Below are 21039 nucleotides of genomic sequence, written 5' to 3' on the forward strand. Positions count from 1 at the left end.
GACCCCGGCGGCAGCGGAGCGAGCTCGGGTCAAGTGTCCCGCTCCGACGACCCTGAGCGACCGGGTGCCAAAGCCTGGGACCCGGCGGGAAGAGCGGCCCCAGCCGGCCGGGTGTGTTTGGGAGCCCGGAGGCTGTGGGGACATCACCGAGAGGGTCACGGTGATAACTTGATGATGACAATAAACGGAATCCCTGTGCGGGTCCGCGTGCAGTGTGCGCGGGTGCGCGCGTCCGGCCGAGGCGGTGTGCGCCCTTCCCGGGTACGTGCGTCTGCGCGCCAGGCTGCGGCTGTGTCCGGCCGCCAGGAGTGTTCATGTCTGTGTACGATGGGGTCGTCTACCCTGGCAGGTCAGTTTATGTGTCCTCTGCCGGCCCACCTATAGGTGTGGCTCCGGAGGAGGGGATTTCAGCCACTGAGTACAGTTTTAAAAATTTATCAACGGTACAGAATAATTTCGTGAAACGAAATCTTGAGGCAGGGGCTCCCGGGGCTGGCAGTGTGCTGCATAGGTCTTTGGGTTGCGTTCTCTTTCCTGAGCGCCCCGCGTGAAGCCGCGGGCCAGGCCAACACAAATCCGCCTCCCTCCCGTCCCTAGACCATCGAAAACATCAAGGTGGGCCTGCATGAGAAGGAGCTCTGGAAGAAGTTCCACGAGGCGGGCACGGAGATGATCATCACCAAGGCGGGCAGGTCAGCGTTGGGAGATTTACTTGGGGGATGACAGGTGGGAGCAATGGGGATCACCAGGGGCTCCCTTAGCAGTTCTCTCGGTCTGCAGCCTGGGGGCGGGGGCGACTGGAGTTCCCTCCACCGCTCTGGCCTTAGCCCCACGTCCTGCCACGGCTTGGGCTTCCGAGTAGATTGCCCGAAGCTGAAGTCGGTTGCGGGCTTCTTTGCAAGAGAGAGCCCTGGACAGAAGGGGAGAGGGACAGCACTATGTAAATGACATGCAAATAAGGATCCCGACAGCCCCGGCCCCTGCTCAGGCGCTTTTGGCCCCTTGGGGGAATGCTTCGACCTCCATGGAGACATATAGGGTTTCTCAGGATTGTATTGATTGGGGACCAGGAGATGCCCCTCGAAAGATGGAGAAAGGTGACGAGACCCGGTTTTCCTGTTTCCATAACTTTTGGGGGGCAGCGTGAACCCCACGTCTCTCATCCCACGGGGTGGGGTGTTTATTCCTGTTGCCAGCCCCCTCCTCGGCCAAGGGCCCTGTGTTTGTTGTTCCGGGAGCAGCTCTGGGGTGGCTGCCAGAGAGGGATGATTTATAAAGTGGAAACATCTTTAAAATGCGCTGGTGTCTGTGGGAGAGAACCGGGGAGGAGAGTGTGAGAGGAGGAAGATGCAGCCGCACAACAGGGAGAGACTCTTGCTGGGGCGGTGGTCTGGGGTGGGGCAGCAATGGCAGGAGAGAGGTTATCAGGTGACGGGAGATGGTTGCAGGGAATCTGGAAAGTTCAGGTTCAGAAACCCCCTCACCTACCGCCTTTGCCTCCTCCACATACTCACACTTGATTTGGATACCTTGGGGACAGGTTAGGTGTGAAACTGCCCCTTCGCCTGAACTGTGGGCTCATAACTGATTTTGTGTGTGTGTGAGGAATAAGATGGTGAAACATCAGGGGCCAGGGATCTGGAGTCAGACAGCAGGGGCTTCAATTCCAGCTCAGCTACTTCCAGTGCGCAACCCTCAGGCAAGGTACTTCAGGGTCTCTGCCCCATCCTCATCTCCATCTGTAAAATAATAGGTCCTTCTTCATACAGTTGTATGTAAAGCACTTAGCACAGCTCCTGGTACATGTAAGCACATAATAAATGCTAACTATAACAATGTAATAAATGCTAATAATATTAATCATAGTTAGAGAAATGTCTGGCATCCACTCAGCATTTTTTCTTCTACTTTTTAGAGGACTCTGTCGTACTGCTTAGGGAATGGTGGGCTTTTCAAAGGGAACCAAAAACCGGTGTTTTGCTGTATGCAGTAGAGGGGTGCTGTGGTCCTTCTTGTCTGCTCACTGGCAGGCCTTGCAAGGTTTCCTTTGTTTTGTGGGGGTTGGGGTCTGGGTACTCGTCTGCCCTCAAGCCTAAGTCTGAGAGATGACAAGGCCACTCAGGATCTCTATCAGGAAAGGGAGTAGGGAGACGTCAGGGCCCGAGTCTGCTGCATTTTGAGGATGAGGAAGGAGGATACGTTAGGGAAGCCTGGTAGAGGTTGCCGCATGGAATAGTCACTGAGAACAATGTGGGACCAAGTTTCACAAACCCCGCCTCTTCCTAGCCTAGTGTACTTGGGCAAGGACCTGAACTTCCGGTGGCTTAGTGGTGTTAGGTAAAACAGAGATGGTGACTGTAGGTAGACCTACCTGCCATCCTTTCTTTTTAGGTTACTCAAACCAGGGATCATATGAGCAGTGCATGGTAAATTGTTGAGTGGATATCAGGTGTGAAGGTGGGTGGATGGAAGAAAAGAAGTCAGAGGAAGATCCAGAACGTGCATTTTTACACAGCAGAAATAACCTCGTCCCTTAAAAACAGATGGCCATCCTGTTCTTGTGTTCTTAGTGTTCTTGGGCTTGCTTGGCCTCTGCCATTTTAAACAAAAGACATTTGTGATTCTCCTCAGTGGGGTGTCCTGCCTCTGCTCGGGTCTTTCTCCCTTCCCTCAAACACACACACACACACACACACACACGCACACTTCCAGAGGTGACTGACTTCAGGCAGACATTTGTGTCTGATCCTAGTGGAGTCTGAGAGATGGGCCTCGGGGAATGATGATAATAATTTTTAAATGGCTGTGATTATACTGGCCAGTTGCAGAGTCATCACAGTCTTTCATTTCTCTGGCAGAAGGTTATCCTTATATCAGGTCTAGTCCTTAAGAAAGTCACTGGCCTCATCTCCCCTCCCCCACCATTCGCGCAGACCCCCTTTCCTCCTGCACAGCTGCCCACTGACTTCATAAACCACTTTCACTGCTCTGATCCCTGTGTCCCCCCTCTCCCCTCATTGCCTTCCTCCCATGGGCAGCATGGTTTGTTTGGGTTTGTCACTCTTCAACCTCTTGTCCAGCACCTCTCTTTGTTCTCTTCTTTGTGGTCTCTCTACCAGCACCCTTCCTGGGACACTTCCATTTCTCAGCAGATGGCCTGGACCCTTCTCCTGAACCTTGACTCACAGATTCCTAGACTTCTAGAACTGGAAGAGAACCAAGAGAACATAAACCCAACCCCAACGGAGTGAAAGCACTTGGCTCTTGTAGATAGAAGCAGGGTTAGGAAGCTGCTAGGTCCACAGAAGCCAAGCAGATGATACCCTATCCCCAGAACAAAACCTTAACTTTGAGAAATTCCCTTGATTGCTTATTTAAGGGGCCCCAGTTCAATGATTTAAATGGAGTTGTTGCTCTGCCCTCGAGACCCTGGCTGGTTAGGGGCTGGTCCTAGAGAAGGATGGCCAGAGTGTTCTCAAGCCAGTTTAAGTCTTTGGGTCATAAGCTTCTTGCCTTAAGCCCTTGAAGGTCCGAAGGCAGAAGGAGAGAACAGTCTTCTTCATGGGATAATGACTTTGAATGCTCAGACAACTTGATCTGGTGAATAAAATGCCAACCACGTTGTGAGACATCGATTTCTTAACGTTCAGGAACCCCTGTTGTCAGGTGTACAATGTGGCCAGACCCCTCCAGACCCAGGCTCTGTCCCTCTCAGGCCGCCGAGCCCAGAGGGTTTATGCTGTTGACTGCAGAGAGCAGCCCCCTCTCTCTGCCTCCTCACATCCCTGCCAGGCTTGACGCATGTGAGAAACTGCATTTTCTCCCAAACACAGATAAAAGTGAGCTCCACAAAAATTTAAATATAAACCTCCCCAAAATGAAAATTTCCTAACCGTCTGACTGCTCTACTCCTAGGTCATGGTTGTGCCACCAGATAAATCTCCACTATCAGCCTTCATAGCCTGTTGAGTTCAATGTTGTTTGTGTTAGTGACAGTGAATTTGCGTTTGAAAAATGAACTACTGATGAGAACTCCTGTTGAACCTGTATTGTTTGTTATTCTGAGGCAAGGATTTGGCCCGGCTTAATCCGGGGCTTCAAAGCCAATTGCTCTCGCTCTGTATACAGAGCGTCAGAGCCCAGTGGCGTGGGTGATAAGAGAAGTAAGGGTTGAAGACACTGGGAAAGTGGGTTGGGGAGAGAGTGCTTTGATCTCTTCCTAAAGTATTTTCTGAAAGCAAAAGTCTATCAGAAGGAAATGTCTTAAAAAAAAAAAAAATCTAAGAGAAGCAACTGACCTTCTAAAACAGTATCCATTCCACACACCCTCACTCCTGCCCGCCCCCCCCCTCCAACCTCAGGGAAAATATTTCTTAAAAATGCTTTGAGCGAATTAGGAAACTGTGTGTGTGTGTGTGTGTGTGTGTGTGTGTGTGTGTGTGTGTGTGTGTACAACATGGAAATAAATTATGTAGCTTCGTATTGCTCTCAGAAATCATTTGGCTACAAGAGATTTGGTCACCTAAACTCGGCCTTGGTTGAGGGGCCCTAGCCTCTTCCCAACATATCTAGAATTCTTCCTCAAGACCCCCAGGCACTAGGGATAGAAAGACGGGTGGGGTTTTCTGTGCACCCTCTACCTTTGGCCTGCAGCCTATTCCTTTCAGACTCTGAGCTCCACAGTCTGTGTGTGTGTGTGTGTGTGTGTGTGTGTGTGTGTGTGTGTGGTGTGTGTATGTACATATGTATCCACACGTATATAATTTTTAATGTCAGTTTTATTGAAGTGGAACATTCCTGCATAAGAGTGAACAATTCTTAATTGTACAGCTCAGTAGACTTTCAGAAGTGAACACATCCATGTGACCACCACCACCCAGATTAAGAAACAGAACATTACGGGGGGGGGGGGGGTGGGGGCGCCAGGATCCCTCTGGTGTGCCCTCGCAGTCACTGCCACACCCCACTGGGAACTCCTTTCCAGACTTCTCACCCCTTCAATTTGGTTTTACGCCTACTTTTAAGGGAAAGCATATGTAGCTGCTCTTGGGGTGCCCCCACCCAGGAAGTCAGAGCTGCTGTGGGTTTAGGGTTTGGGGGCCCAGCTAGGCAGAGGGAATCTGATGGGTCCCCTGGGTCCGCTATTCCCTGCCCCCCCTTGCGGGGTTGATGGTGGGGGCGGCGCCAGCAGGTCACCGCCTTGAATTGGCGGCTCTCTAAGCCCAGCTGTAACTTGCATGTCCCCTCTCAGCAGCGAGTTTGCATTTACGGATTTGTTGCCAAAATCAGATTGCCCCAAAAGCCTTGCTCCATGCCCCGCAAGCCTCCTACACCGAGAAACGTCCAAGGAAGCTTATCTTAGCAGTTCATTCTAAAACCATTTCCGAGTATGAACTAGATAATGGCTCCAGCCCCGCACCCTTTCAGAGCCTGTTTCATGATCAGAGGAGAAGCCCCGGGCTTTCATCTCCTCCCGGGCCGGCGGGGCAGGCGGCTTGTTTATTCCCCCTGGCGGAGCCGTTTCCGCGTGCCGGGGAGCGCCCCTTCTGCCTGGGGGTCCAGGAGCCCGAGAGGGGTGGGGGAACTCGGAGAGCGCGCCAGGGGCGCAGAGACCAGGCTCGCCCCGCACGTGGAATGGAGAGGATGCGGAGAGGATGGGGAAGGGGCTGGCAGGGCGCGGGCAGAGGGTGGGGAGGGGGCTGGGGCCGCAGCGAGGCTGGGGCAGAAGAGCCAGGGCTTTACAGCCAGCGCTGGTGGCAGGGCTGAGTGGGGTACAGCCTGCCCAGTCATTACCTTCCTTTCTGGCCCGCCCTCCCCTCCCACTGAGGTGTTCGTTTCCGCCATAGATGCTGGTTTTCAGGTACATTTTCTGTCTTAAATCACAGAAACCATTTATATCTCATGCCATTGCTTCATGTTTTGTCAGAGAGGATCTTTACAGTGAGGGTGAGCCTGGAGGAAGTCCCAGCCCCCAAACCTAGCCTGGCCTCTGGGGCTTGAGTCATGCCAACCTGGCCAACCTTCCCCAGGTCCAGCCTCTGGGCTCCTAGCCACGTCTGGAACCAGCGGCAATGCCCTCAGCTGAATAGGAGCTTATGGAGCTTATGGAGCTCAGCCTTTTCCCCACACTGGGTAGCCCTTCATCCTTCTGCAGCCCCCTGAATGAGGAAATGATTGGGCCTAGGGTCCCCAAAGAATGTGTTCACCAGAAGCAGTCACCACACTGGACCCTGGCAGGGACAAAGATGCGTTTCCATGAAGGCCGTGGAGCTCACTGAGCCCCACAGGCTTAGCCTTTTGCAGACTTCTGAACTCCCCATTCAGACCAAATATCTCAACTTCCCTCCCTGCATCTGAGGGCTGCTGCCTTAGGAAGACGGGATGGATGAGCAGCGAGGCAGAGGCTGAGATACCTTCCAACCCTGCCCCAACTCCAGCAGAACCTCCCTGGAGCTGTTATCAGTCAAGAATCTGGTCGACAGTTAGCTTCTAGGAAAAGCCAAACTCCATGCCTTGGGGGCTGCGCACAGGCTCCTTACAGGCTTTCTAAAAGGCGCTTAGTCAGCGTCAGCCTGGCCTCCTGAGCTGCTGGGGTGAAGTACGTAGTCTGAGGTGGGAGAAGGGGAAGGACAGGGCCCCTTACCTCTTCTCAGCCTGGGTTATGCAGACTGTCGAAGCGGCAGTGAACCCTATTTTTCCAGCCCCCTCTGTGGACACTGGCCCCGGGGAAAACCATGTCTGCCCTCTGCTGTTGCCACCTGAGATAATTACAGGAGAAACAGGTGTGAGTGCAGGGCGCTGGTGCCAAGCACGGCCAGGGCTGCCCCATTTTGTGGCCGTTTCTGTAGCAGTTACAAAATGGTGGCCGGGAAGGGACAGGATTCTTGGCCTTTCCCCAGGGAGGGGGGAGGTGAGGCAGCTGCTGCCTTCCCTCCCTTCCGCTTAGGCCCACCAGGGGAGAGGCTGGGCCAGGAAAGAGGGTGGTGCAGGCTCCAGCTGTGCCCCCAGGCCAGGCAGGGGGGCTGGTAAGAAGGAGGCAGGATTGGGTTCCTGAGCCCTCTCACTTCCCCCATTCCTGGAGAGGGGGTGGGGTAGACATTTGAAAATGCTTTCAATTGACATCTGAGACAAATTCTTCCACACGGTTTATAAGTCCCTAGACTTGCAGCTAGAACTTCCCTCCTCCCTCCAGGCATGCACACATGCACACATGCGCGCTCCACCGTGCTCTCGGTCACATGCGCTTGCGCCTACACATGGTCACACACCTCCCGCATCCCTGGCCCAGTGCGGTGCTCTCAACAGCCAAGGCAGAGGGCGCACAGACTCAGGCTGGGCTGGTCTGGGGCGGAGCCCTCCCCCTCAGTGTCCTGGCCTGGGCTTGCTGTAGGGTCTGACAGCTTGTGGAAGCCTTGATCCCTTCTGGAAGCCCTGCCCTGTTCAGGTAAGCTGGTACCCCTGTTGACAAAATGGGGGACTCTGATCACCAGATTGAGGGGTCTGGGACAGCTGCTCCTGAGGGCCCCTGCACCTTCTTTCAGCTTAGTGCGAGGCAGAGGGCCTCCTGATGGCTTTCCTAGGGTGGGCTGGTTGGGCTCCCTCCCAGCTCAGGGGTTTGGTTCTGGATGCCCTTAGTGTCTTCAGTTAGGTTTGCATTCTGCCCCTCTCAGGACACACCTCTGTGGGAGATCTTCTAGGAATGGGTGGGGGTGTCTGAGAACAATAGTGAGGAAGTTCTTTCTGCCACCTCTGGGGAGGTCCCGTGTCAGATCTGGTGACCAGGGGAGGAGCCGAGCCTCTGCACATATGTGTACATGCTGTTGTATGTGTGTATTTGCTGAGGGGCCTGGGGAAGCCCTTCTCCAGAATGTTCTCTGAGCCTCAGCGTTCTGGACAGTCTCATCATGGGCTGCAGGAACTGGAAAACGTTCTGTCTTTTGGTGAATCCATTTTCATAGAGGAAGGTCACCCTACTGGTTTGTAGAGAAAGGAGCGCAGTAAGGGTCAGCGGCAATAGTCATTAATGGACTCATTTAATCCACACAGCAACCTATGAGAGATAAGTAGTAATATCCACATTTTAGAGGTAAGGAAACCAAGTCACAGAGAGGGCCAACGAGCTGCCCAAGACCTCCCGGCTTGTCAGTGGTGGGGCCAGGCGGTGAACCACAGCAGGATGCTCCTAGAATCCATGTTCTGCTCTACAAGGCTCCTGGATTTACTTCTCCTGGTACCCAGTTAGTGTGGGCAGGCCCTCATGAGGTGTTCACAGGGATAAACACCTCTGCTAAATACACCGAAGGAATCCTAGACCTAGCAACACTCTCCTGTTTTCCTGTGAGTTGGTTTGAGGCCTAAGGGTTTTCACAGAGACAGGACCCAGGAGAGACATCTCACTGATCATTGACAGGGACTTCCAGGTCTTCTGCTCTGGCCCTCTGTAATGGCACCCCAGAACTTTAGATTGGCAAGGCACAGGGAGGGGGGACATTAAGGTGGACAGGAGCGAAATTAAGGCAGACATGATGGTGTCAAAATCCTCTCTCATGATCTCCACCAGGGTCTCTATGCTTTAGCTGCTCACAGGCACTTGGCCTAAATCTTAGGGGGTCATGGGGGAGAGGGAATGAATTTTGAAAACTCTGTAAACCCTCTTTCTAGATATACAGACTCACAGCTGCGGGGGCTCAGAAAGAGCGGCGCGTGTAGCCCTCTCCTCGTGTAGGGTGCGGCTGAGGCCAGAGAGGAAAGTGCCTTTTACAAGGTCCCAGGGCTCTGACCAGAGCCAAGACCTCTTGCTACAGGGGCGGCGCCTCTTAAGTCCTTCTGTCCCCTTGCCCACTCTGTGCCATCTCTTCTGGTGCTCTGTTCATGCCTCCACCTCCCCCCTTGGCCTCCCCCAGGAGGATGTTCCCCAGCTACAAGGTAAAAGTCACAGGCATGAACCCCAAGACCAAGTACATCCTGCTGATCGACATCATCCCTGCGGACGACCACCGCTACAAGTTCTGTGACAACAAATGGTAAGGACCCTGGACGTTCGCATCGCCCGCCTTTCCCCCACTGCTCTTTGTACTCAGCACACCCATCGCCACCTGATGTTAGGTCCAGGGACTCACCAGTTAGTCCAAGCGATTGTCCAGATCTGCAGCTGCGGGAACCGGGGCCTGCAGAGGCTGCAGTGCGGGCAAACATCTGCACGCCTGCTGCAGGCGGGGCTGGGGCTGAACACCAGCTGCAGGGTTAGGGTGTTCGGTGAATCGCAAGGGTCTGTGCTCTCCCCACAGCCACAGACAAACAGAATTGGTGACTGTTCTGTGGGGCGACCGATGAATACCAACCCTGGGTGGATTCAGGCTCTGGCGGTGCTGCACCCAGAAGACTTGGGCGGGTCCATCTACCTCTCTCCTGTTTCTCCACTGGCTCCCTCTTTGTCCGGCTGCAGAGCAGAGCCCTCTCTCTTCCGTTGTGTGCCTGCCATTCGGAGGGAGTGGGCTGGTGCCTGGTGGTTTGGCAAGGGGCAGGGGGAAACAGGAGGGTTGAAGGGCAAAACCAAATTGGATTCGGTAAATAAACACTGGGCTCCTTTTCCTGAGGCCACCTCCTTAGTGCCCTCCCTATCTGCTCCCAGAGCCCAAGACAGCGCTCAAGGAGAAACTGAATGAATCAGCAGCCCGGGAGGTGGGCACCGACGTGGGTGGGCCTCCAGAGACTGGGCCGAGAAGGCAGGATTCGGTGGCCAGGTCCTGCCAAGGGCCGTGTTTCTATTTTTTCTCTCTCTGGGCTGCATTAGCCCTCAGAGCAGGCTCCAGCTGAGAGGACAGCTACCAGTTATTTCTTTGGGGGCATGTATTGTTTTGGGGGCAAGAAATTTGAAAGTCGTCTAGGTCCTCTGAGAAGCTTCCTCTAAATGATATAATTCATAACATTTTTTAGTCGTAAATAAAACACACACAGAGGTGGTGTCTACATCTCTCTGCAACATATTTGTGGTCAACCCCACTCTTCTAAGTCAATAATCACACTTCTCTGTGTTCTCCCATTTTCTTTTACTCTCTCTTCTGTCACTCACCGCCACCCCCCAAAGTCCTAAATTGTCAGTGCAATAGGACCAACAGCAGATTTTTTTCCTTAGGTGAATGGGGATTTGCTCTCGGAGGGGACAGGGAATCTGGGCTTCCCCAGACCCCAGGGTTATCAACTCCTATGGCTCAATCTTCTCTGTCGGCAGGATGGTGGCAGGGAAGGCAGAGCCCGCCATGCCAGGAAGGCTCTATGTCCACCCGGATTCTCCTGCCACTGGGGCCCACTGGATGCGGCAGCTAGTCTCCTTCCAGAAGCTGAAGCTGACAAACAACCACCTGGACCCCTTTGGCCATGTAAGAATGGGACTGCTGTCCTCCGGGCAAGTCCTGGGGCAGTGTTCCTGGTGGATGGGTGGGGTAAGGATATGGAGAATCCGCTCCCGGGATTTCCAGCTCCAGGCTTTGGCACTTGCCAGGTCCCTTGTGGGAAGGAGCCCAGGGTCTGAATCCCTGGCTGTGCTTCAGTTCCCTAGCACCTACTGGCCGGGGAACTTTGGGAAAATTTATTAGCCTTTCGGAGACTCAGTTTCCTTTTCTAGAAAATGGAAGTGACCACAGGTACCTTTCATAGTTTGAGAATTAAACGAGAGCATATTGGTGAAGCACGTAGCACATGGGAGGCTCCACATAGACAGCAACTATGACGACAGTGACGATGATGATGGATCACGTCTCTCCGTTTTGGTTTCCCCAAATTTGGCTTTGCCGGAGCATAAGACAAGTACGCTTTCTTAAAGACTCATGATGAGTTCTGAAGCCTCCCTTTGGCATGTCCACCTGCCTGGTCTGGCAGCCGCCTGCCCTCTGGGAGGACAAGTCTTGCTCCGGCTCCTGTGGCAGCTCCTTCCTGGCCCTGCCTGGGACCTGGCTCTCACAAGAGAGATTCTGAAGCCTCGAGGATGTTGCTACTGACGCCCCATCCAGGCTGCTGAAGCTTATTCTTTCCCCATCTGGCCCTGGCAGGCCTACAAAATGCTTTTTATGTGGAAATCTTTAGCTCAAGTGTGTGGGGCTAACTGAAGTCTAGGGACCCGGCGTTATCTGCCAAGGCACAGGACCTACCGCTCGAGGCTGGCTACCCTGGAAGCGTGGGGTGGGGGTGGGGTGCATGGGGTGCAGTAGAGGCTCCTAGATACAGTTCGGGGGCTGCACACATAGCACTCAGGGCGAGGACGGTGGTGGGGGAAGGAAGGGTGGGGAGAGTGCGGGTATGGGCCTCTTCTATGCCTCAGTTCTGTTTCCGGGGATCTGTGTGTAAATCAGAATTCTATGAATCATAGTCCCTCATGGAAAATATCAACAATGCTTCATTTCTGATTGACTGGTATGTAAGTAACAAGCAGCTCTTAATGCTGATTTTCTCAGAGTCTGTTCAGGTCTCTTCCCAGTCATTGTTGATCTATAAACAAACAGTAACTGGGAGAATGCTAATTAACATAATTAACTTCTGACTTTTCTGTTTGGCAAGCAGCGCAGGTTTTCGCACGCCGGGCCAGCAGATGCTGTGCAGGTGTACACAGTGGCATGTACTTGTGCAGCCCCAACCTGTCATGGGGGCAGAGATAAGCTGCCAAATCAACGGGGAGGGTCAACCAAGCCCCCACGTCCCAGAGCACAGGGCCTTTTAACTGAGGGGAGAGGACCCTCCCAGGGCTTCTTGGGCACTATCCTGGCCAAGACATTTGTTCTCCCTGGCTTTCTCTGCTTTGCCAGGCTGTGGCACCAACTTTGGAAGGTTAGTGAGGGCTTCTGTGGTGTGAGGCGGGAAACCTAGCTGACAGACACATCTCTGCCCGCAACCGCGCGCACACACAGAGCCCGTGGGACAGACCCCTGCGGTGAGCACAGTGGCCAGAAGTACCCAGGAATCAAAGCTCTGGTGAGAATTTGGATGCATAGCTTGCCATCATGGTTCCCAGCTGCAGGGTTGCCTCAGAGGACTCTTGCGTCTCCCTGACCCTCTGCAAAAGGTGGCAGGGGAGGGAGTCAAATGGCTGAAAAGATGGACTTTTTAGGAGTGGGAGAGCAACCTAGCACTGGTAGCCCAACAGGCCAGTAGGTTCTCCCAGCCTGTCTTGCCTCTTTGGTGGCTGTCCTGGGGTCCATACGGGGTTTGCACTAACCCTGCATATATAGTCTTGGGTCTGGGCCGGTGAGGCTGTTTGATGGGCTCATGATTGGGGGTGCCCCTGGCTACACTTGCCATGCCTGGCTGGGGTTCACCTCTCCTTGGCAATAGGGATAGTCCCCATAATAACTCCCCTTTCTCTTCAAAGGGTTGGGATGCAGAGCATCTTCCTTCTCTCCATCCTCACACTTACCCAGCATGTGCAGTTTATTGATTGTAACACCCCCCTGTGGGGCAGCAGGGCCTCAGGGAGATGAGATGATTGTCCCAGGAGCTGGGGAGCCATGCTTAGTCCCATGCCTTCAAATTTCAGTTCCAGCACTCTTGGCTTCTCTACCTGTCTCTGTATCCAGGGTCTGAGCTGTCGCATCTTCAGCTATTTGGAGCATCCCTGGAGAGGGAGTAGCCTTTGGCCATGCAGGTCAGGGGTGTGGAGGATGAGCTGACTTGGCAGACACATCAAGGCAAAGTGGCCCATGTAGACCTTGGCTAACTACTCCTTGGCCTGTGCCCACAGGAGTGGTGAGCTAGCTCTCCATGTCACCCTTCTTGGCTCCTCAGGGCAGGATCCTGGGAAAGTGCCATCTCCTACTGTGAACTTGCCCCAAACAAGCTCTTCCTTCTGCATAACTCACCCTCACATTTTCAATTTTCTCCAAGAGCTTCCAAACCTCAAGTAACTTTCTCAGCTAAATGAACTTTGGACTTTTCCCTTGGATCTCACAGTATCTCGGGGACTTTAGCAGCTGCCTCCCATTTGCAGCCTGCTCCTAGGAGAAGGGTCTAGGGTTCAGGCGAGTGCTTGGGCCCAGTGGCTTGTCCTACATGGCAGGCAGGGGCCCTGGAACAGGGACCCTTCAGACCACATGGCCACATGTCTCAAAAAGACAGGACTGGTTTCTGACTAGAAAACTCTATGCATGTTTTTGCTGTGAGTCCGGGAAAGACCTCTGTTCTTGAGGGGTAGCAGGTTGAGGGTGTGACCCCTGGGTTCTGGGAGTAAGTGCAAGGCCAACAGACAGGCAGGCAGCCGGGGCAGGAAGGGTCAGGGGCTAGCACAGGAGTGAGCGGTCTCCTTCCAGCCCCGATTCCTCTCCACCCCTATGGTTCTGCTGGCTGCGGAGGCTGTGGGAGGCTGGGGGCCCATCGTCCCCTCCTGCTTTCCACCCTCCACCTGCACCCAGCAGGGTCCAGTGCCAGGCAGCCATGCGGTAGAGTGAGGAAATGCTTCAGGAACCTCTGGAGGGCCTCACTGGGGTGGGCCTGCATCCTGCAGCAGGCTGTGGAGATGGCCGGCAAGTAGGTCACACTTTACTTGTGTCGCAGGATTGCTGAGGATAAGGGTCCGTTTATGATTTCTGATGGAGTGAGTCAGAAGGCGGAGTCCCCTCGCCCGTGCACCGCCCCCCACCCCTCCCACCCCCGCCCCAAGCCTCTTCACCTGGTTAGTTGCTCCTGAGCCTTGGGACCCAAGCTCAAATGCCACTTCTCAGGACGACAGACAGTTCAGGGTCCCCATGACAGGCTATCAGAGCTTCATACACCTTTCTGTTCTAGTATTTACCACAGTTACGACTTTTTACTTATTTGTCAAATTTGTTTTGAATAGGAAATACATTCGTATGGTTTAAAGATCAACCAATGAATGAATAAAAATGTCTACAATGAGATGTCACCCTCCATGGGTTCCCCGTCCACCTAGTTTCTTCCAACCCCGGCCACAGGTCACCAATGTTACTAATTCTTTTCAGCATATACAAGCCAAATACAGAATCTCAAATCCCTTCTTTTAGACACAAAGGTAGCATACTCTAAACACTTTTTGCACTTCGCTTTGTCGACCTAGTATGTCATGGCAATCATTCCATTGATATAGAATGTCCACATTCCTTTTTGCATGGCTGCATAGACTTTGATGGCATGATTGTTCCATAAATTATGTAACCAGTCCTTATTTAAGGCATTAGATGTTTTCCCATGTTTTGCTCCTTTGATTAAGCTGGTGCGTGTGGCATTTCATACCTGTGCCAAGAATATCTGCGCAGTGGTCTGCCTGTTCAGAGGGCATTTGGATCTGTCATTTGCGATCTGCCCTCCACTGAAATCACACTGATGTATATTCCCACCATCGCTGTAGCCTCCCCGACACGGTGGGAGAGGAAAGTTCCGGATTTTTGCCAGTCTGATGAGTGACATGTAGATATCAATTTTAGTTTTAGTTTGTATTTCCTTTATTATGAGTGAGGTTTAAGCATCTTTTCTATGTATATATTTCCTCTCTCTGTGAACTGCTGTCCTTAGTCTTTGCCCATTTTTCTCTTAGATTGATCACTTATCAATTCTAGGGGATTTTATAAATTAGGAAGGTTTAGGTCCTATCTGTGGTGAGTCACTCACGTTTTCCTATTTTGTCACTTGTCCTTGGATTTTGCCTGAAGTGGTGTTCCTACGCAGAAAGTTTTGATCGAATGTATTGGTCTTTTCTTTACGGTTTCTGCATTTCAAGTAATTGAAAGCCTTTATCCACTCCTTACTTACAAGGGAATTTTCTTCTGTTTTCTTTTAGTATTTCATGAATTTATTTTTACATTTAAACCATTGATTCTTTTGGAATTTATTCTGGCATTTGATATGAGGTGCGAAGCCAGATTTTTTAGTTTTTACTAGAGAGCTATCCAGTTGTCCCAACACCAATAATTGACTAGTCCTCTTTCCTCCCAGTTTAGGGTGCCTTATTTCTGTGTTCTAAATCCCCAATTGATTTCGCATCTGTTCGTGTGCCAATGCCTTAACCGTTGAGACTTTATAATAGGTTTTAGTGCCTGGCAGGGCTGATCTCCCCCATTGCTCTCCTTTTTCAGTTTTCTTGGCTAGACTTGCCTATTTTTTCATATGAACTTTAGAATAAGCTTGCGGCATTGAGAAATAAACTTATTTTTATATTTTTATTTTAATGAAATTTATCGGGGCAACACTGATTAATAGCATTATGTAAGTTTCAGGCGTACAACCTTATAACGCGACATCTGTATACTGCATTGTGTGCTCACCGCCCAAAGTCCAGTTTCCTTCAGATACAAAGTCCATGTACTTGACCCCTCCTTACCCACTTCGATCTCTGCCACACCCTTTCCCTGTATTTTTATTAGAATCACTATAAATGTTAAATTTGCTTAGGGAGCTTGATAGGCATGCCTTTCTCTTTGTTGATGTCTGCTTTTTGCTCTTCAAAAGTATATCCAAGTTTTCTTCCTCAGGTCCTACGGGTCTCTCGTTCAGTATTTCATCTTCCTTGTTACGATTATAAATGCAGTCTTTCTTCCACTACATTTTTCTACCACTTAGTTTCGCTCCATTTTGGATTACTGTGTGATTCCCCCGACTGGATAGGAAGCTGTGAGGTTTTAAATCAGCATGATGCTCTAGTGCCTGACAGTGTGTCTGGCCAACAGTGGGTGCCGGCAAGGAGTAAGGGAAGGGGCGTGCCTGCTGAAATGGGGGGTGTTTAGACAGAGAAGGCATTTCTTCCACCAGGGTCTGCTGTTCCCCCAAAGCTATGCTGTTAACTTGCCAGTGGTGACTCTCCTTTTTCTCTCCTGTTTGCTGAGCCCTAACATTGTGCCAGGTCCTTGCTGGGGGCTTTGGGAGAAACAGACTCACACAAAACTCCAGATCAGGCCCAGTCCTCGCCAGCCAGGTACAGGTATGAGCTCAGGCTTGGAAATTAGCACCAATTCTGGTTCTGCCCCCCGTCGGCTGTCTGAGGTCCGGCAAATGTCCTCACCTCCCTGAGCCTCAGCCCCTTGTCTGTTAAATGGAGCTAATAATAATGCCTACTTTACAGGGGTATTGTAAAGATTAGTTGTGTGATATTTGTAGAATACGCGACACAGGGCCGGCACGCAGGGTGTGCTCAGAAAACACTGGCTATTATTGCTGTGACTGCGAGAGAAGGTGAGAGAGTTTCCAGGTTTCTGGGTTGCTGCCCTGGAAGTGATTCCCAGCCTCAGAGCAACAGGGTTTGAACTGCATGGGTCAGTTGAAAAAACTCCGTGTATAAGTAGATCTTCACAGTTCGAACTGTGTTGTTCAAGGGTCAACCACAGTCATTGAACTTGTTGAGAGCAGCGTGTACTCTCTCAAAGGCCATCTGGAACCTTCTCAGGATTCTGTCTCCAACCAGCTGTGTGTCCTTGGGCAAGTCACATTCCCACTACAGGCCTTCTGTTCCTCATCTGTAAAATTAGGAGATTGGACTAGAATGATGTCTGAGGTCTGCCTCTCTATGCTCTAATGTTCTGTGTTCCTAACATGGATAAATCTGGGCTTCACTGGCCAAGCATGCTGTGGTGATCTCTTGAGGAGATGGCTGTTTGGCGCTATCACAATTGTTAAAAGAGAACAGGCTTCTGAATCATAGCCAGAATGTAACGAATCCCATTTCTGTAAAACAATGATGATGACGAGACCAGTCATGTAGTGGGGTTTGTTGACGTGGCCGGCCCATTTGGCCCAATATCCTCTGCAACAAATATAAATGTGAGACTCTGGCAAAGTAGTTTAATGTGACGCCTGAGGAACTTCCGAGTAAAGCCAGGTGTGTGAGTCACTGAGTTGGTTTCATATTCTCCCGGGCCGATGGGACTGAGGCTCCAATTTATATATGTGTTGGTCGAATGGGTGGGACTTTCTTCCAGATGAAGGCCTCACTTTACAGACCGGGACCCCAATGACTGGAGAGACAGAGCTTGCTCAAGACTTGAAGCTCAAGCTTCTAGGCCCTTTTTCACTTCTCTGTGGCTGGGACCGCACCCCCCTAGCGGCTCCTACCTGCCCCTGCAGGTTTAGCCATTTCTCTCTTCCCAGGTTTTCCTCTCTGGTTCCCCTCCCTAGAAGGTGTGTTTGACAATTAAGGACTTCATCTGATGGGATGAGTTTGACCCTTATCCCAAGGGAACCATCGAAGGTGGCATTATGACAATGAGACATTTACTGAGCCCTAAATGCTGGCAGGAGTGGTGGTGGTGGGGACGTGGGAGGCCAGGGGAGGAAATGCTGAGGGCCCTGCTCTGTACGGTCATGCAATGCACAGTCTTCCTGGATGAACCATAAGGTTCTAAGCAGGGGAATGACCTGGTGGGATGTGAAGCAGGTAAAACGGAGAGGAAGATGGAGATAGGGGGGAGGCCGTCCCCAAGCCCAGCGAGAGATAGTGGGGTCTGAACCAGTGCTGTGCAGCAGGGATGGAAAGATTTTTGTTTTACGGATGGAGTCACAGGACTTGATCACTGACGGGACCCCGAGGTGGGCGACAGCGAGGAGAAGGGGAGTTGACGATGCCCACGGCTCTAGCTGGACTGTTACAGCCTGCGACTGCCCAGGTGGCAGAGGAACAGGGCGGGTGCTGCCGTTGGTCCTAGGGTGTCCTGAAGGACAGCGCAGCCTCACAGTGCAGAGGCCTGTGGCGCCTGCTTCAGGTTCTGTCTGCCCGTTGTTGTGCCACCCCCCCCCCCACCCTAGGAGAGCCTGAGGGACAAGGGGCGAGTCTTGTATGCCAGGGAGCTGGAGCTCAAGGAAAGATTGTCTATGCACATGTTTAGTCACTATTTTTGACCGGAAAAAATGCCTCAGAGGTTATCTTGTCTCTAGTGAGCAAAGAGAGGCAGGAGAAGAGGGGACAGAGTGTTTGTGGTCACAGCACAGGTCTTTCTACTCCTGTAACCCCACCTCATACTTACTAGATCTTGTTTTGGGGTACAGGAGCCTGAGGGGCTTATAGTTTAACTAGAGGGGCGAGAAGAACTAGGAAGTCACTAGGAAGCAGCACCATAGCCAAGTAGGCAATGCACACACAGGAAGTTCAGAACTGCGAGATCAGAGCAGACCCTAGTAATCTGGGAAGGCTGCCTGGAAGAGTTGGGCCTCGGGATGATAGACCTGGAAAGTGAGAGAGAATGGGAAAGGAAGGTAAAAACAGCAGAGGGAACTGCATGTCCAAAGGAGCACAGGTGGGATTCTGGGGATCCTAGAGGCCTCTAGGCCACCTCCCAGGTATTTAGTTGCTGGGTCTTCTGAGAACTTAGGTCTTTGTTGGCTCCTGAAGCTTGAGGGAACAGTGCAGGGTGACAGAGGAACCTAAAGGGACTGGGAGGTGTTTCCCAAGACCCAGCTCCTTTCCCCAGGGGGCCCTTCCAGGCCTCCTGGAAAGCTTATCCATTGAGCACCTCACTCACCCTACCCCTGGGGCAGGACTTGTGTCCATCGGTCTCGCTCTAAGTTTTTCATCTGGCAGGCACCCACTTGGGCAGTGGGTCCCCAGTTGCAGGACCTGGTTTGTGGTTTGGAAACTCTATACTTGCCCCAAGAGGGCCCCGAGGTTTGTCACTGAGAGCTGAGGGCTAGTGGCCGGTGCCGAAGGCAGAAAAGCTAGTTCTTGCTGAACGGAGCTACCTGGCCAAACCAAGGAGGCAGAGTCCATGGCCAGCGTCTGGTCCACCCACTGCCACAGCTGATCCTGTGCTCTGGGCTGTCCCCGTCCCCAGGTCTGATGAGAGCAGAGCTCTCCCAGACGAAGGCTCCCATCCAGGCTTGCCACAGCAGAGCCTGGCTCCGGCCCTTCCCTTGGCACTCCAGTCACTCAAGGGTTAAATCTTTCACTATGCTTCAGCACCAGGTCTGGTCCCTGGGAACCTGGAAAGGTGAGAGCCAGCAGGGCCAGCCCCAGGAAGGGGCACTTCCAGGTGTGAGAAAGGAGCTCAAAGGGGCCCGGGACCTGAGGGCTAGCTAGCCCAGCCAGGGCAGGAGCCAAAGGGTTAACAAAAGCAGCAGTGCTGATAAAATGCCCCAAATTCCTGGCCTTGCCTCCAGTGGGGAGGGAGTCTGGCAAATGTCAACGATAAAAAATACATTTTAATGGCACACGATGCAGCCGCTACCGAGCCAGCGAGCCAGCGAGCGAGCAAAGCAGGTTTGGGGCAGCAACTACTGTGCGTTACTCCTGGGCTCCAGGCCACGCCTCCGGGCTCTTTCATAAGCTTTGTCTGTCAGGGTGCCCCACCTCCCCAGCCCCAGGCATCCTCAAGGGCCCGTGGGTGCTGGGGCCTCTGGCCTCCTCTCGTGCTATTTTAGGAACTTTGCCATCTCCTACCTTGGTACCTTGAACTCCAGCCCTTGGTGGAGCTTCCCTCCAGGCTGTGAGGCAGCCATCAGGGCAGGGTGCATCGGGCCTCCCAGCGTACCCTCAGCAGGCCCCTGCGAACGTTGAGAAAAGGATAAATAAATGAGTGACTGGATGACAAAGGTCAGAGAGGGCAACATTTTCCTCAGCTTCCCTCCCTCCCTCATTCCACAAACTCCTGGGCTATGAAGCTGCTTTTGTTGCTGACAAATGTGAGAGGAGCGGGCTGAGTGCCCACACCAGGCATTTCTAGGGAAGACAGGTTGCAGGTAAGCGGTGGGGAGGGGGTGAACAGGGGAAGGAGAGGCAGGAGAAGAGAGGGGGCAGCAAGAAGAGTCAACCTGGAGGGGGAATCCTGAGGCAGGTGTTATATATTATGATCCCATTTTACAAACATGAAAACTGAGGCTCAGAGATGTCCAGTGACTTGCCAAAGGTCAGGAACGAGTAAGCAGCACCCTGGACCTTTGCCTACAGCTCAAAATTCCACCTGCCACACTGTGCTGAGTTCACTGGGGGCTTTAACCCATGAAGTTCTCCACCACCACAGTGAAACATTCTGTCGCATCAGGGGGGTCTTGGGGTGAGGGGTTAGTGCTGGAGCAGAGCGAGGCTACGCAGGGACCATGGGGGTGGAGTTTGGGGCCCAAGGGCTGGGCTCTTCACATGGGAACTTCGAAACCTTTCTGCTCAGTCCCTGTAGTCAGACCCTGGAGCCTAGGCTTTCAGAAGCTGACAGCCAGCCCAGGGCCAGCTGAACAAGGCCGAGGACCAGAGGGTGGGGACCAGGAGACTAGAATGAGATCTCTCTCTTCCAGATCATCCTCAACTCCATGCACAAGTACCAGCCACGACTACACATCGTGAAGGCTGATGAGAACAATGCTTTTGGCTCCAAAAACACAGCCTTCTGCACCCATGTGTTCCCAGAGACTTCCTTCATCTCTGTGACCTCCTACCAGAATCACAAGGTACAGCTGCAGTCCCCACGGCCCCCACCATGGACACCACGCGGCATTTCTGCCGACCCTACAGAGCGTCAGGCAGGCAGCGAGGCAGGCCCAGTGCAGGGACCTAAGTCTGTGATGTCCCTCGGAGCAGTGAGACATCACATAATGAGCAGAAAGGAGACCAGACTCCTAATCTCTGGCGGAGAGTCATCATGGTCTCTATTTGAGGGGCTGGACAAAGCTGGCAACTGTAAAACCTGGGAGCGTGGAACTTGCCCTGTGGCTTGAGTGTTAGGCTCTCATGTCTACAGTCTTCTCCCTCATGAAATTCAAAGGTTGGGATCTGGGCCTGCAGAGAGGGGGGGAAGGGATGGGGAGGGGAGCCCTGGGGTACTGTCAGCTGTGTGGGAGCAGGGAGACTGAGCTATCCAGAGGCCCTTCAGAAGCCTGGTCAGAGGGGCCTGGGATGTCCCGGCCACCTCCCACCCAATTAGTCACCGTCCCCAGCCCAACCAAACCGCCTCCAGATCCCTCCATAGGCCGCTCTCCCTGGTCTCTGTCTTTGCCCACGCTACCCTTTTCAGTGTGCTTTTCACACCGTGCACATTGGGACCGATAAGGTGGGCAGGGGTCACTGGGGAAGGGCCATAGGCCATGGCAGATTTTAGACAGAGGGTGACAGAGTCAGATTCACATTTA

The 21039-nt window shown here is 52.7% G+C and overlaps 1 protein-coding gene across 2 annotated transcripts in view; it reads left to right on the top strand.

The window, feature by feature from the left end:
- The window catches only part of TBX4 (T-box transcription factor 4), a 31755-nt gene that overhangs the window by 4320 nt on the left and 6396 nt on the right, over positions 1-21039 (top strand). For both annotated transcript variants that reach the window (XM_016143378.2, XM_016143380.2), the window contains 4 exons: positions 598-692; positions 8904-9023; positions 10232-10379; positions 20209-20361. In XM_016143378.2, the coding sequence (XP_015998864.1) occupies positions 598-692; positions 8904-9023; positions 10232-10379; positions 20209-20361 (516 nt within the window). The remainder of the gene's footprint in view (positions 1-597; positions 693-8903; positions 9024-10231; positions 10380-20208; positions 20362-21039) is intronic.

The sequence above is a fragment of the Rousettus aegyptiacus genome, unplaced genomic scaffold (assembly GCF_014176215.1).
Source record: "Rousettus aegyptiacus isolate mRouAeg1 unplaced genomic scaffold, mRouAeg1.p scaffold_m13_p_6, whole genome shotgun sequence".
Classification (NCBI taxonomy): Eukaryota; Metazoa; Chordata; class Mammalia; order Chiroptera; family Pteropodidae; genus Rousettus; species Rousettus aegyptiacus.